At 58.8% G+C, this 15,637-nt stretch overlaps 1 protein-coding gene across 1 annotated transcript; it reads left to right on the top strand.

Annotated features, from left to right (window-relative positions):
* The first annotated feature begins 9,204 nt into the window (after positions 1-9,204).
* ANKRD2 (ankyrin repeat domain 2) lies at positions 9,205-15,292 on the top strand. The gene is made up of 9 exons (XM_078855048.1): positions 9,205-9,229; positions 9,365-9,415; positions 10,155-10,307; positions 10,708-10,815; positions 11,386-11,484; positions 12,902-13,000; positions 13,631-13,729; positions 13,943-14,041; positions 15,195-15,292. The coding sequence occupies exons 1-9, from the start codon at positions 9,215-9,217 to the stop codon at positions 15,276-15,278; spliced, it is 807 nt and encodes a 268-aa protein (XP_078711174.1). The 5' UTR covers positions 9,205-9,214; the 3' UTR covers positions 15,279-15,292.
* The last annotated feature ends 345 nt before the right edge of the window (positions 15,293-15,637 follow it).

Genomic DNA, 15,637 nt, shown 5'->3' with positions numbered 1-15,637 from the left:
GTGTGTGTGTGTGTGTGGATGGGTGGGAGTGTGTGTGTGTGTGTGGATGGGTGGGAGTGTGTGTGTGTGTGTGTGGATGGGTGGGAGTGTGTGTGTGTGTGTGGATGGGTGGGTGGGAGTGTGTGTGTGTGGGTGGGAGTGTGGATGGGTGGGAGTGTGTGTGTGGATGGGTGGGAGTGTGTGTATGTGTGTGGATGGGTGGGAGTGTGTGTGTGTGTGTGGATGGGTGGGTGTGTGTGTGTGTATGGGTGGATGTGTGTGTCTGTGTGTATGGGTGGATGTGTGTGTGTGGGAGTGTGGATGGGTGGGTGTGTGTGTGTGGGAGTGTGGATGGGTGGGTGTGTGAGAGTGTGTGTTTGGATGGGTGGGTGGGTGTGTCTGTGTGGATGGGTGGGTGTGTCTGTGTGGATGGGTGGGTGTGTGTGTGTATGGGTGGGTGGGTGTGTGTGTGTATGGGTGGGTGGGTGAACGCTCGGGTTGCTGGTTGGGTGGTGAGTGGCTGGTAAGGGATCGTTTAACAGCTGACACCACTTGCTGTCATCTGTCAGTCACGGGGAGCCGCTGTCAGAGTCCATGCCATAACTTTTTTTTACAGAGTGCACCCAAATAAAGCCAGACACAACATCACTGTACGTTTGGCAGTGGTGTGGCTCATGGGTGCAACTTGAAATTATCCTCCTGGGTGATAGGCGAAGGTGCTGCCTTACAACTGCTTGCTCAAATCACTGCTGGTGGAAGGGCTCGCTTGCATAGAGGGAGCTCTGCAGAGCTCCTTGAGCAGTCAGACGTCTGGAGAAGAGGTGGAGTACCCACACTTGAGCCCACCACACGCAACCGGCTTGTACTCGTCTACGCTGGGTCGACAGGCAGTGGGTGGAATCGAACCGCCACTAACCTCTGGATTGACAGTCCGGCGCGCCGCTGACCAGCACATCTCGGCGGCAGCCTCCTCCAGGGTGCAGCTTGTGAATTTGACCTTGCGGTGGACGATTTACGTGCCTCGCCACGAGGGCAGGACAGCGGTAACTATAGCCGGGCAAATCGCTCACCCGAGGGCTCCACAATCAACGCAGCAGCGCCTAGAAACAACCTCGCAGGCAGTCCGCAGTGTAAATGCTCTCAACGCAAACCTTGTTCCAAAGCCATGAGTTCCCTTGCCCGCTGTCCCGGGAATCGAGGGGTTCCCCCTGACCCCCCTAACCTGGCCCCCGGTGATCGCTTTCCAACAAGGGGTCATCCCTGATCCGTTGAGACTCGCGGGGGTCCTGCCATATGGGGGTCTCATTGGGACGAGGTTCCTCTGGGTAAGGTTGGTTTGTGGGATCAGGTGCAGCAGTGAAACCAGGTTCTTCTGGGATCCCAGGGGGACGTGGTCGTCATGCTTTGCAGATACCGCTACTCGCACGCCGCGTCTCGAGGTGCCGAGGCAAGGGGGTGTTTGAGATCGCTCGGTAAGGAAGCCATCACAGAGCGGCTCCCGTGGAGCAAGCACTGTATCGTAACAGCGTGCGTGGGCTCCACGTGGTGTTTTTGTCTGGACAGCTACTCGACATCAATACACAGCAGCAAACACAGAGGTCGGTATTGACACCGCTGGTCCCGGTCATCGGCAAGTCCACTCAGCTCCACGTCCCCCTGTACCACATCCTTCTTTCGCCCGTGCCGCGCCCTTTTAGCCTCCGATACCCGGCCAAACAGAAGTTGATTGAGCGTGCGGTGGCTGGCCAATGCAGACTACATGAGCCAGCCAATGCAGGTTGGATAGTAGGCAGGCAAGCCTGAATGTGTCTAATCTCGCAGATGTTCATTTAAAGGGCTCCACGTTGCGCAAGATTAGAGAAGGGCGGGGCATAACACGCACACAATGACAAATATCTCTCTATAGCCTTCATAATGTTGGGGCAAGTGTTGTTCGCGAGCACCTATGAAGGCCGGCACGGTACAAGAGGAGGTGGGTGGCCAGCACCACGCCTGGCCGCCTTTGCCTGTTTAGTGGCGATGTTTACACATCGCAACAGGTGCTCATTTGAGGCTAAGTCAACCTAGGGGAGGCCCAGGACTGGGTCAGATTATGATCGTCACTGGTGGTGGCCTTGAGCGGGAATGGAACTCGGGTCTCCGGGTTCGTAGCACAGCGCTTTAACCGCTGCACTACCACTACCCACAAAACGCACGCGCACACAATAAACTCGCCCACAACATTCGCAACCTCAACACGCACACACACAACTCACCCCACTCCGCCCACAGCACTCAGCGAGAGAGACCAGGGTGGCACCGTGGGGGCCGGGTTGTTTGGCGAGACAAACACCGGGTCCCATGGGATCGGGTCCCCTTGAAGCCCGAGTTCTCGTCTCGCCCGCCTCTTGTTGATGGAAAGTGCGCGGTGTGGACCCTGACGGGAAGAGCTTCCCCGGGGCCCTAAATGTAGAGGGGGCAGGTGAGGCTTCCTGGGGGCACCTGTCCGTGTGGGAGGCGGGGCGGGGGGTGTTGTTGTGACGAGGTGAGGGGGTAGGGGAAGGAGTCAGGGACAGGTCACGGTCTGGCGTGTAGCGGTAGTGTAGTGGTTAGCGCTACGCTGCGCTACGAACCTGGCGACCCGAGTCCCATACCCGCTCATGGCCAACACCGGTGACGATTATCTGAACCGCTCCTATGCCCTCCCTAGGTCGACGCAGCATCAAACGAGTACCCGGTGCGGTGTGTAAACATCGCCACTGGGGAGACAAAGGCGGCCGGGCGTGGTGTTGGCCACCCACCCCTTCGTGCGCCGAGCCGGCCTTTATACGTGCTCGCTAAAAGCACTTGCCCCTACATTCCGTTAAGCCTATACGGGGGATCTTTGTCTTTTTTTTCAGTGTTTGTGTGTGGTGCTGGGTGTCTGTGTGTGGTGCTGGGTGTCTGTGTGTGGTGCTGGGAGTCTGTGTAGTGCTGGGTGTCTGTGTAGTGCTGGGTGTCTGTGTGGTGCTGGGTGTCTGTGTAGTGCTGGGTGTCTGTGTGTGGTGCTGGGTGTCTGTGTGGTGCTGGGTGTTTGTGTGGTGCTGTGTATCTGTGTGGTGCAGGGTGTATGTGTGTGGTGCAGGGTGTCTGTGTGGTGCTGGGTATCTATGTGGTGCTGGGTGTCTGTGTGTGGTGCAGGGTGTCTGTGTGGTGCTGGGTGCCTGTATGGTGCTGGGTGTCTATGTGTGGTGCTGGGAGTCTGTGTGGTGCTGGGTGTCTGTGTGTGGTGCAGGGTTGTCAGTGTGGTGCTGGGTGTATGTGTGTGGTGCTGGGTGTCTGTGTGTGGTGCTGGGTGTCTGTGTGGTGCAGGGTGTCTGTGTGGTGCTGGTATCTGTGTGTGGTGCTGGGTGTCTGTGTGAGGTGGTGGGTGTCTGTGTGTGGTGCTGGGTGTCTGTGTGTGGTGCTGGGTGTCTGTGTGTGGTGCTGGGTGTATGTGTGGTGCTGGGTGTCTGTGTGTGGTGCTGGGTGTCTGTGTGTGGTGCTGGGTGTCTGTGTGTGGTGCTGGTGTCTGTGTGTGGTGCTGGGTGTCTGTGTGGTTCTGGGTGTCTGTGTAGTGCTGGGTGTCTGTGTGGTGCTGAGTGTCTGTGTGGTGCTGGGTGTCTGTGTGGTGCAGGGTGTCTGTGTGTGGTGCAGGGTGTCTGTGTGTGGTGCTGGGTGTCTGTGTGTGGTGCTGGGTGTCTGTGTGTGGTGCTGGGTGTCTGTGTGTGGTGCAGGGTGTCTGTGTGGTGCTGGGTGTCTGTGTGGTGCTGGGTGTCTGTGTGGTGCTGGTGTCTGTGTGGTGCAGGGTGTCTGTGTGTGGTGCTGGTGTCTGTGTGGTGCTGGGTGTCTGTGTGGTGCGGGGTGTCTGTGTGGTGCGGGGTGTCTGTGTGGTGCTGGGTGTCTGTGTGGTGCTGGTGTCTGTGTGTGGGGCAGGGTGTCTGTGTGGTGCAGGGTGTCTGTGTGGTGCGGGGTGTATGTGTGGTGCTGGTGTCTGTGTGGTGCTGGGTGTCTGTGTGTGGTGCTGGGTGTCTGTGTGGTGCAGGGTGTCTGCGTGGTGCTGGGTGTCTGTGTGGTGCGGGTGTCTGTGTGGTGCGGGGTGTCTGTGTGGTGCTGGGTGTCTGTGGTGCTGGGTGTCTGTGTGTGGTGCTGGGTGTCTGTGTGTGGTGCGGGGTGTCTGTGTGGTGCTGGGTGTCTGTGTGGTGCTGGTGTCTGTGTGGTGCTGGGTGTTTGTGTGTGGTGCGGGGTGTCTGTGTGGTGCTGGGTGTCTGTGTGGTGCTGGTGTCTGTGTGGTGCTGGGTGTCTGTGTGTGGTGCGGGGTGTCTGTGTGGTGCTGGTGTCTGTGTGGTGCTGGGTGTCTGTGTGGTGCTGGGTGTCTGTGTGGTGCTGGGTGTCTGTGTGTGGTGCTGGGTGTCTGTGTGTGGTGCAGGGCGTCTGTGTGGTGCTGGGTGTCTGTGTGTGGTGCTGGGTGTCTGTGTGTGGTTGCGAGGTGTCTGTGTGGTGCTGGGTGTCTGTGTGGTGCTGGTGTCTGTGTGGTGTTGGGTGTTTGTGTGTGGTGCGGGGTGTCTGTGTGGTGCTGGGTGTCTGTGTGGTGCTGGTGTCTGTGTGGTGCTGGGTGTCTGTGTGTGGTGCGGGGTGTCTGTGTGGTGCTGGTGTCTGTGTGGTGCTGGGTGTCTGTGTGGTGCTGGGTGTCTGTGTGGTGCTGGGTGTCTGTGTGGTGCAGGGTGTCTGTGTGGTGCGGGGTGTCTGTGTGGTGCTGGGTGTCTGTGTGGTACAGGGTGTATGTGTGTGGTGCTGTGTGTCTGTGTGTGGTGCAGGGAGTCTGTGTGGTGCTGGGTGTATGTGTGGTGCAGGCTGTCTGTGTGGTGCTGGGTGTCTGTGTGGTGCTGGTGTCTGTGTGGTGCAGGGTGTCTGTGTGGTGCTGGTGTCTGTGTGTGGTGCTGGGTGTCTGTGTGGTGCAGGGTGTCTGTGTGGTGCTGGGTGTCTGTGTGGTGCGAGGTGTCTGTGTGTGGTGCGGGGTGTCTGTGTGGTGCAGGGTGTCTGTGTGGTGCGGGGTGTCTGTGTGGTGCTGGGTGTCTGTGTGGTGCGGGGTGTCTGTGTGTGGTGCGGGGTGTCTGTGTGGTGCAGGGTGTCTGTGTGTGGTGCGGGGTGTCTGTGTGGTGCGGGGTGTCTGTGTGTGGTGCGGGGTGTCTGTGTGGTGCAGGGTGTCTGTGTGTGGTGCTGGGTGTCTGTGTGGTGCTGGGTGTCTGTGTGGTGCAGGGTGTCTGTGTGGTGCTGGTGTCTGTGTGTGGTGCTGGGTGTCTGTGTGGTGCAGGGTGTCTGTGTGGTGCTGAGTGTCTGTGTGGTGCGGGGTGTCTGTGTGTGGTGCGGGGTGTCTGTGTGGTGCAGGGTGTCTGTGTGTGGTGCGGGGTATCTGTGTGGTGCTAGGTGTCTGTGTGAGGTGGTGGGTGTCTGTGTGTGGTGCTGGGTGTCTGTGTGTGGTGCTGGGTGTCTGTGTGTGGTGCTGGGTGTATGTGTGGTGCTGGGTGTCTGTGTGTGGTGCTGGGTGTCTGTGTGTGGTGCTGGGTGTCTGTGTGTGGTGCTGGTGTCTGTGTGTGGTGCTGGGTGTCTGTGTGGTTCTGGGTGTCTGTGTAGTGCTGGGTGTCTGTGTGGTGCTGAGTGTCTGTGTGGTGCTGGGTGTCTGTGTGGTGCAGGGTGTCTGTGTGTGGTGCAGGGTGTCTGTGTGTGGTGCTGGGTGTCTGTGTGTGGTGCTGGGTGTCTGTGTGTGGTGCTGGGTGTCTGTGTGTGGTGCAGGGTGTCTGTGTGGTGCTGGGTGTCTGTGTGGTGCTGGGTGTCTGTGTGGTGCTGGTGTCTGTGTGGTGCAGGGTGTCTGTGTGTGGTGCTGGTGTCTGTGTGGTGCTGGGTGTCTGTGTGGTGCGGGGTGTCTGTGTGGTGCGGGGTGTCTGTGTGGTGCTGGGTGTCTGTGTGGTGCTGGTGTCTGTGTGTGGGGCAGGGTGTCTGTGTGGTGCAGGGTGTCTGTGTGGTGCGGGGTGTATGTGTGGTGCTGGTGTCTGTGTGGTGCTGGGTGTCTGTGTGTGGTGCTGGGTGTCTGTGTGGTGCAGGGTGTCTGCGTGGTGCTGGGTGTCTGTGTGGTGCGGGTGTCTGTGTGGTGCGGGGTGTCTGTGTGGTGCTGGGTGTCTGTGGTGCTGGGTGTCTGTGTGTGGTGCTGGGTGTCTGTGTGTGGTGCGGGGTGTCTGTGTGGTGCTGGGTGTCTGTGTGGTGCTGGTGTCTGTGTGGTGCTGGGTGTTTGTGTGTGGTGCGGGGTGTCTGTGTGGTGCTGGGTGTCTGTGTGGTGCTGGTGTCTGTGTGGTGCTGGGTGTCTGTGTGTGGTGCGGGGTGTCTGTGTGGTGCTGGTGTCTGTGTGGTGCTGGGTGTCTGTGTGGTGCTGGGTGTCTGTGTGGTGCTGGGTGTCTGTGTGTGGTGCTGGGTGTCTGTGTGTGGTGCAGGGCGTCTGTGTGGTGCTGGGTGTCTGTGTGTGGTGCTGGGTGTCTGTGTGTGGTTGCGAGGTGTCTGTGTGGTGCTGGGTGTCTGTGTGGTGCTGGTGTCTGTGTGGTGTTGGGTGTTTGTGTGTGGTGCGGGGTGTCTGTGTGGTGCTGGGTGTCTGTGTGGTGCTGGTGTCTGTGTGGTGCTGGGTGTCTGTGTGTGGTGCGGGGTGTCTGTGTGGTGCTGGTGTCTGTGTGGTGCTGGGTGTCTGTGTGGTGCTGGGTGTCTGTGTGGTGCTGGGTGTCTGTGTGGTGCAGGGTGTCTGTGTGGTGCGGGGTGTCTGTGTGGTGCTGGGTGTCTGTGTGGTACAGGGTGTATGTGTGTGGTGCTGTGTGTCTGTGTGTGGTGCAGGGAGTCTGTGTGGTGCTGGGTGTATGTGTGGTGCAGGCTGTCTGTGTGGTGCTGGGTGTCTGTGTGGTGCTGGTGTCTGTGTGGTGCAGGGTGTCTGTGTGGTGCTGGTGTCTGTGTGTGGTGCTGGGTGTCTGTGTGGTGCAGGGTGTCTGTGTGGTGCTGGGTGTCTGTGTGGTGCGAGGTGTCTGTGTGTGGTGCGGGGTGTCTGTGTGGTGCAGGGTGTCTGTGTGGTGCGGGGTGTCTGTGTGGTGCTGGGTGTCTGTGTGGTGCGGGGTGTCTGTGTGTGGTGCGGGGTGTCTGTGTGGTGCAGGGTGTCTGTGTGTGGTGCGGGGTGTCTGTGTGGTGCGGGGTGTCTGTGTGTGGTGCGGGGTGTCTGTGTGGTGCAGGGTGTCTGTGTGTGGTGCTGGGTGTCTGTGTGGTGCTGGGTGTCTGTGTGGTGCAGGGTGTCTGTGTGGTGCTGGTGTCTGTGTGTGGTGCTGGGTGTCTGTGTGGTGCAGGGTGTCTGTGTGGTGCTGAGTGTCTGTGTGGTGCGGGGTGTCTGTGTGTGGTGCGGGGTGTCTGTGTGGTGCAGGGTGTCTGTGTGTGGTGCGGGGTATCTGTGTGGTGCTAGGTGTCTGTGTGGTGCTGGGTGTCTGTGTGTGGTGCTGGTGTCTGTGTGGTGCTGGGTGTCTGTGTGTGGTGCTGGGTGTATGTGTGGTGCTGGGTGTCTGTGTGGTGCTGGGTGTATGTGTGGTGCTGGGTGTCTGTGTGGTGCGGGGTGTCTGTGTGGTACGCACGTCCAGCTGTCACATTCCGTCTCTCCGCTCCATACTTGGAGGCACGAGGCTCCGTGTCTCTCTGGAGCCCTGCCTGCTTACGGGACCCACGGGGCCCCTGTGCCTCCCAGTACCCATTAATCCTCCCGGCCCCCCAGATCCGTGGGACTCCATCCTTACGGGGTCCCCTCATAACACTCGGGGGTCCCAGACCCCCCTAGATTGGGGTCTCCCACGTGGTCTCGGAGACAAATGCTTTCTGCTGTGCGACACCATCCCCGACAGCTCCACGTGGATGGAACTCGCGCCACGTGTCAGCGGGGTGCTGTTACGTGGATCCACGTGGTTGAGAAGTGGGGGTCACGGCCGGGGGGGGAGAGGGGGGCGAGCGAGAGAGGGGGGGGGGGTCACTTAATTTAGCACCACGTGCTACTGCTGTTAATCACGGACTGGCTCGCAATGACGCCAGCGTCGCTGAGTCATCCCTGATGACCTCTCCCCCAATCCTTGATCCCCCTCCGTCAATGATCCCCAATCCCAGATTCCCGTCGGGGGTACCGCGGTGGCGAGATGTTAACTCCCTCGCCTGGCACACAGGAGGTCGTGGGTTCGATCCAGACCCTGACGACTTGTTGTATATTTCGAGTTTGCGTGTCTCTCTTTCCGTGGTCGTGTGGATTTTTCTCCGGGTCCTCCAGTTTTCCCCTCCACATTTAGACTCAACATGACGCTTAGAATCAACATCACGCGTTCAGAGTATTTTGCTGCTGCTATAAATATCCACGTGATAATCCACCTCGTTGAGCTATCATTTGTGATAGCCAAGTCGTTTCTCAAAAAGAGCTGTATAGCTCAGTGGGCCTTACCTGTGGAGTAGCCGAGGGGGCCCACGTGGAGTCGACTTGTTGTTTGGTTTATTTTAATAATAAACCATATGAATGAGTAGGCAAGGGGATCCACGTGGAGTAGCCCAGGAGGTTATGTGGATCAGGAAGGGGGTCCACGTGGAGTTTCCAAGGGGACCCATGTGTAGTAGCCAAAAGAGTTAACGTGGATCAGTCAAGGGGGGCTCCATCAATTATACTAATTGAGGGGGTACATCATATGGCTTTGACCCCTTTGGAGGAGGGGATAGCACTTCGGTCCCCTTTGTCCCCTATTTTTTTAGATGATGTGCTCAGCGCCGTTGCGCCAGCAGCAGCTGAGCGTGCCGTCACCGCGCCGGGATGCGCGGCATGTGGGACCCCTGGGGCTCGGGGGGCCCGGAGGGGGGGGGGGGGTCCGGTGGGAGAGTGGGGGTGCGGATAAGGGGGTTGTTTTAGGAAGTGGGGGTCAGTGGGGACCAAGGGGATCGTGTGACGCTGACATCATCGCCTCCTAAATTGAGCGCGCGTCGTCTGGAGCCGCGACCCCCCTCCCCCACCCCGCCCCCTCTCTCCCCCGTGAGCCCCCCCCCGCCTTCACCTCTGCCGTGATGCAATAGCCCCCCCCCCCCCGGGCCCAGCTTTGCTGGCTGTGGAGGGGAGGAGGAGTGGGGGGGGCACGACGCCTATAAAAGACGCAGCAGCGGCCGGGACGGACACACAGAGGTACAGCCCAACAGCAGCGACATGCAGCTCACACAGGTACACGGCGGGGCCCCCTCTCTCCTCCCCCCCTCGGCGTCCTATTCGCCTCTCATCCATCTCTCTCTCGTCGTGTCTCATGTCCCCGTGCCTCATGTCCCCGTGTCTCATGTCCCCGTGTCTCTGTCTCCACAGAACGGAGAGACCGCGGCGCCCCCCGTGACCCGTGACCTGAGCCGCGTCAAGGTTTGTCCCCTGTCCCCGTGTCTACGTCTTTGTCTCTCTGTCTCGACGTGTCCCCGAGGTCCCCGTGTCTCCGTGTTCCTGTGTCTCCGTGTCTACGCCTTTGTCTCTCTGCCTCCACGCGTCCCCCGTGCGTCCATGTCTTTCTATCTCTGTCTCGACGTGTCCACCAGGTCCCCGTGTCTCCGTCTTTGTCTCTCTGTGTCTACGTGTCCCCCAGGTATTCGTGTCTCCGCGTCTGTCTCTCCTAAAGTGTCCCGCTTGTCCCTCCTGTCTCTGCGAGGGAATCGTCCACTAGCCGTGCTTCAGTCGGCACGCTGTCGCGTTATATCCGCTTCAACTCGCCACGCACAGAAACTGCTCTCGCTAAATATTTGAGTGGAACCGAGGTATGCGCTGGCGCACGGACTTTGTCCCCGCGTCTCCGTGTCCCCGCGTTTCCTTATCTCCCTCTCCGCTTCCTCCCCTCACACTGCTCCACTTTCGAATTCCATCCCCGCGTCGTCATCATCATTATCATCTCTCCCCCCCCAAGGTCTTACAACTAATCATCTCACTCAATCCCAGACGCGCACTACGCGTTTGTCCGTTGCACATTCCACATTCGCTTGACGTTTTGGGCGTTGTGCTCTGTGTAACAAAACATACATATACATATGTATTTACATCTCAGACATCTGACATACCTCGTCTCCTCCACCCCCCGCCTGTTCCCCCGCCCCCCGTGCCCCCCGCCCCCCAGGCTGATGGAGACAGAACCCGCAAGCACTCGGGGGACCTGCGCCGTGAGATCGAGTCCTTCGGGGGCTCCGTGTGCCTGGCGCGCGCGCGCAGGCGGCGCCGCGCCCAACGCAAGCTCCAGGAGCAGCCCAAACCCGAGCCCGAGCCCGAGGAGGTGACCTCACTCACCATCACTGCTGAGCCACGACCCTGAGCCACGGCCCTGAGCCACGACCCTGAGCCACGACCCTGAGCCCAGACCCTGAGCCACGCTCCGACTCTGAGCCACGCTCCGACCCTGACTCTAACCCTTATACAGCCCAACCCGAGGAGGTGACCTCACTCATCATCACTGCTGAGCCACGACCCTGAGCCACGACCCTGAGCCACGACCCTGAGCCACTCTCCGACTCTGAGCCACGCTCCGACCCTGACTCTAACCCTTACACAGCCCAACCAGAGGAGGTGACTTCTTCTCAGCCTGACCATGATCCTGACCTTGACGCTGACCTTCACTCACAGTGACCCTTAAACCTGACCCAATCACCCTGTCGTGACCCCCCCCCCCCCTCCAGGAGGGCCCCGTGAGCCCCGAGGAATTCCTCCGCGCCGCTGCGGAGGGCAAGCTGAAGGCGGTGGAGCGCTTCCTGGAGGCGCAGGGCAACCCCGACACCTGCGACCAGGTGAGAGAGGGGTGGCGGGAGGGCTGCGTTGGCAGTGGTGCAAAAGCACAACAACGACAGCGCTCGACGCGTTCGCCAATAACGTCGCTGTTGTTGTGTGTATGTATGTTGAACTTCTTTCGCACCCTACGTTGCCACCGTACGTAGCCACCCGTGCTAAAAGGAGGCGTGCGTGTCTGCCGCCTGACAAGGGGAACAATATGAGTAAATAATACGCGACGTTTCGGGCCAAATGGCACTTGATATGACGAGCGAAACGTCAGACATCGTGCCGAACAGCACGCGGTACGTAGCCGAACGCGCGCTGGAGAGTCGGTAACGATGATATCTGTGACTGGATGATTGTGATGATGAAGATGATTATAGACGATGGCGAATGCATTGGTAATGAGTATAAATAGCAGCGAGATGCAGACATGACGATGATGATGTATTAATAGTTAGGGGATTAACGAGTGCGGCTTAAAGATCATCGTGACGATGACGGATTATGTTGGTGATGATGTAATGATGATGATAAAGTAGTGATGATGGTGATGATGTAATGGTGGTGGTGGTGTTGATTGACAGCTGAAACGCACGGCCCTGCACCGCTCCGCAGTGGAGGGGTACGAGGAGCTGATGAAGCGCCTCCTGGAGAGCGGGGCCCGCGTGGACCTCACTGACAGGGTACGGCCCCCCTAAGGCCCCATCCCTCCCTCAGACCCCATCCCTCCCTCAGACCCCATCCCTCCCTCAGACCCCATCCATCCCTCAAACCCCATCCATCCCTCAAACCCCATCCATCCCTCAAACCCCATCCATCCCTCAAACCCCATCCATCCCTCAAACTCCATCCCTCCCTCAAACCCTATCCCTCCCTCAAACCCCATCCATCCCTCAAACCCCATCCATCCCTCAAACCCCATCCATCCCTCAAACTCCATCCCTCCCTCAAACCCTATCCCTCCCTCAAACCCTATCCCTTCCTCAAACCCCATCCATCCCTCAAACCCCATCCATCCCTCAAACCCCATCCATCCCTCAAACTCCATCCCTCCCTCAAACCCTATCCCTCCCTCAAACCCCATCCATCCCTCAAACCCCATCCATCCCTCAAACCCCATCCATCCCTCAAACACCATCCCTCCCTCAAACCCTATCCCTCCCTCAAACCCTATCCCTTCCTCAAACCCCATCCATCCCTCAAACCCCATCCATCCCTCAAACCCCATCCATCCCTCAAACTCCATCCCTCCCTCAAACCCTATCCCTCCCTCAAACCCCATCCATCCCTCAAACTCCATCCCTCCCTCAAACCCTATCCCTCCCTCAAACTCCATCCCTCCCTCAAACCCTATCCCTCCCTCAAACCCCATCCATCCCTCAAACCCCATCCATCCCTCAAACCCCATCCATCCCTCAAACCCCATCCATCCCTCAAACCCCATCCATCCCTCAAACCCCATCCATCCCTCAAACCCCATCCATCCCTCAAACTCCATCCCTCCCTCAAACCCTATCCCTCCCTCAAACCCTATCCCTTCCTCAAACCCCATCCATCCCTCAAACCCCATCCATCCCTCAAACCCCATCCATCCCTCAAACCCCATCCATCCCTCAAACCCCATCCATCCCTCAAACCCGATCCCTCCCTCAAACCCTATCCATCCCTCAAACCCCATCCATCCCTCAAACCCCATCCATCCCTCAAACCCTATCCCTCCTTCAAACCCTATGCCTCCCTCAAACCCCATCCATCACTCAAACCCCATCCATCCCTCAAACCCCATCCATCCCTCAAACTCCATCCCTCCCTCAAACCCTATCCCTCCCTCAAACCCCATCCATCCCTCAAACCCCATCCATCCCTAGGACCCATTCCTTCTTTGGACCCCATCCCTTCCTCGGGGCCCAGCCGACCCCGTCGAGTCCACAATCCCTTCCCCTGGCCCCAATCCCTCCCTTCCTTCCTCCTTGCCTACCTCGTGCCCCCATCCATACATCCATCCCTCCATCCACTTTCTCTCTCGGCCCAACCCCCGCTGATGCGTTGATCCTCAAGGAGAATCTCCCCCCCCCCACTCTCCCTGTCCCCCCTCCCCAGCTGGGCAGCACTGCGGTGCACTGGGCGTGCCGCGGGGGCAGCGTGGAGGCGCTGAAGCTGCTGCAGGAGCACGGGGCGCGGGTCAGCGACAAGGACAAGGTGCGCGCACGTGTGCGTGTGTGGCCGGCCGCTAGGTCGACTCGGCCTTAAATGAGTTGCTGGTGCGGCAACGTAGATATCAGCGCTGAGGAGACCAGATGGATGGCCGGTGGGAGTCGTGGGGGGGATGACCCGCCCTGCTTTGCCGACCTGCCCCTACTGGACATCTGTAAAGAAAAAGCTTCATAGCTCATCGGATTCCTCCTCCAGTCTAAGCACAGATTCTGATTCTAAGTATGCAAGAAAGGCCTCCACACTAACCCAGCAGCAGAAGTCCCTGGCCTCGAATCCCCTGGAACTACCTCGCCTGGTATACAGGAGTGACGTGGGTTCGATCCCCGACCCTGACGCCTGCTGCTGTGTATTTGGAGTTTGCGTGTCTCTCTCCCCGTGGCCGCGTGGATTTTTCACTGGGCCCTCTGGTCGCAAAATACATTTTGACGTGATGAGCCACTTGGCTGAGCTATCATTTGTGATTGCCAGGTCGCTGCTTCGGAAAAAAGAGCGGCATATCTCAGGGGGTCTTGCCTGGTAAAAAATAAAAGTTGTATCTAATCCCGGACCGCGTCCACACGTGTGTTGTGCACCGGCCTGATCGGGGTTTCTAATTCACTTCATTGCCTCCTCCAGGCGATGAGCACGCCGCTGCACGTGGCGGTGCGCACGGGGCGCGCGGGCTGTGTGGAGCACCTCCTGGCGTGCGGGGCCGACGTGAACTCACGCGACCGGGTGAGTGGGCACTCACCACCACCACCAGGCTCACCACCGTCACGCTGAACGCTCACCCTCACCCCCACCATCACTTGATCCTCACGCTCGCCACTCTCTCCTACATCTCCCCGCTCGCTCTCCCTTCTCTCTTTTTTTCTCTCCGTCTCCCACTCGACTTCTCTCTCGCACCCCCTGACTCTCCCCCCCCCTCTCTGTCTCTCGTTCTCCCAGGAGGGGGACACTCCCCTGCACGACGCCGTCCGTCTCGGCCGGCCCCGCATCGTGCGTCTCCTGGTGCTGCACGGGGCCGGACTGCAGATCAAGAACGCGGTGAGCTGGCGGGTCGCGGAGGACGACGACGATGATGACGATGGCGATGATGAATGAGACGGAGTATGGACAAGTGGAGAGAGGAGAGACACACTAATTATAGACGATGATGACGGTAGACGACGACGATGATGATGAAGAGACGGAATAAGGAGGAGGAAGATAGGATCAGGAAGTGGAGCGAGAGGAGATATAATGCTGATGAGTAGAGACCATGAGCTAGATTGACGATTATGTTTATTCTGTTTATCCAGATGAGGATATCAATAAATAAAGATCCCCGTATAGCCTATTAACAGACTGTTGGGACAAGTGCTGTTAGCGATCACTTATGAAGGCTGGCACGGCACACGAGGGAGTGGATGGCCAGCACCGCGTCCGGCCGCCTTTGTCTCCCTAGCGACGATGTTTACACCAGGTATTCATTTGAGGCAGAATCGACCTAGGGGAGGCCCAGGGACCGATTCAGATACTCGTCACTGGTGTTCGCCTTGATGAACTCGGGTCGCCGAGTTTGTAGAGCCGCGCGCGAACCGCTACGATACTGTTCATAGGTAGCGCTGCTACTCGCTCACAGAACTTGCCCTACCAGTCTGTTAAGGCCACACGGGGGTCTTTGTCGTCAATGAATAGTGCCAGGATACAGTCCCATTTGCAAGAGTGACCTGGCGACACGAGTCTGCCAGTAGTGGGCGACCCTAGCTGCTGCTGCTGTTGCTGTGTGCACAACGATCTCAAGTGGAGCTTGACGCTGGCACACAATGGCTCCACTCTTGCGAATGCCGTCAAGGGATCTTTGTCGTCCGCTGCGAGTGATGCAGACGGCGCGTCGTTGTCTGGGGTTTTCAAACTAGCGCGGAATTCACCGGGACGGCCGCCCTCTTCGAGACGCGAACTTCTAGAGGAGGATGAGGAGGGTGAAGAGGTGCTGGAACAGGCACGGCGACGATGATGACGTGGAGTAGGATGAGTGGTGTGGAGGAAGATATCGCGCTGTGTTTAAAACTGTGCCGATGTGAAGAGAGGGTGACATTGTAGGAGGGGATATTTAAAACCTTGACATTTTAAACATTACTCTGTACTCACGAGTCACGTGCCCCCACCCCCCACCCCCGACTTGTGACCCCCCCAACCCCGTCCTGCCACCCGACAGGAACGGAAGACCCCCCTGGATCTGGTGCGCAAGTGGGAGAGTGGAACGTGCAGTGCCCTGAAGGGTTTAGCGGCCAGCGGATAGAGAGAAGGGAGTGCAGGGAGAGTGATGGTGGAGGGGTACAGGGGGACAGTCGGAATTGCAGGGAGAGAGGGAGAGAGGGGGGGGGCAGTCGGAATTGCAGGGAGAGAGGGAGGGGGGGGCAGTCGGAATTGCAGGGAGGGGCGGGGGTGCCGGGTTGAGCCGCCCCCACCCTCGTGGGCTCGCAGCTCCCGGGACACGCGCGGTGACGTCACCCGCGTCAGTCGCCTCTCCGATCTTTAACTTATTTAACTTATTACTGCGCGCGAGGGGTGAGGATGGTGAAGATAAGGATGGCCATGGGCAAAGTTCAAGTGTTCAAGTTTATGTTGTTGAACCAGACGAGAGCTCAAGAGAGACCA

The sequence above is a fragment of the Lampetra fluviatilis genome, chromosome 4 (assembly GCF_964198595.1).
Source record: "Lampetra fluviatilis chromosome 4, kcLamFluv1.1, whole genome shotgun sequence".
Lineage (NCBI taxonomy): Eukaryota > Metazoa > Chordata > Hyperoartia > Petromyzontiformes > Petromyzontidae > Lampetra > Lampetra fluviatilis.
Note: the sequence above shows the minus strand (reverse complement) of the source record. Positions and strands in the feature narration are given on the sequence as shown.

What these genes read in the sequence shown, in the direction of transcription:
- ANKRD2 (XM_078855048.1), top strand. An exon ending in GCGTGGACCTCACTGACAGG is followed by an intron (nt 11,485 to 12,901) that starts GTACGGCCCCCC and finishes CCCCCTCCCCAG; the next exon opens with CTGGGCAGCACTGCGGTGCA. An exon ending in GACTGCAGATCAAGAACGCG is followed by an intron (nt 14,042 to 15,194) that starts GTGAGCTGGCGG and finishes GCCACCCGACAG; the next exon opens with GAACGGAAGACCCCCCTGGA.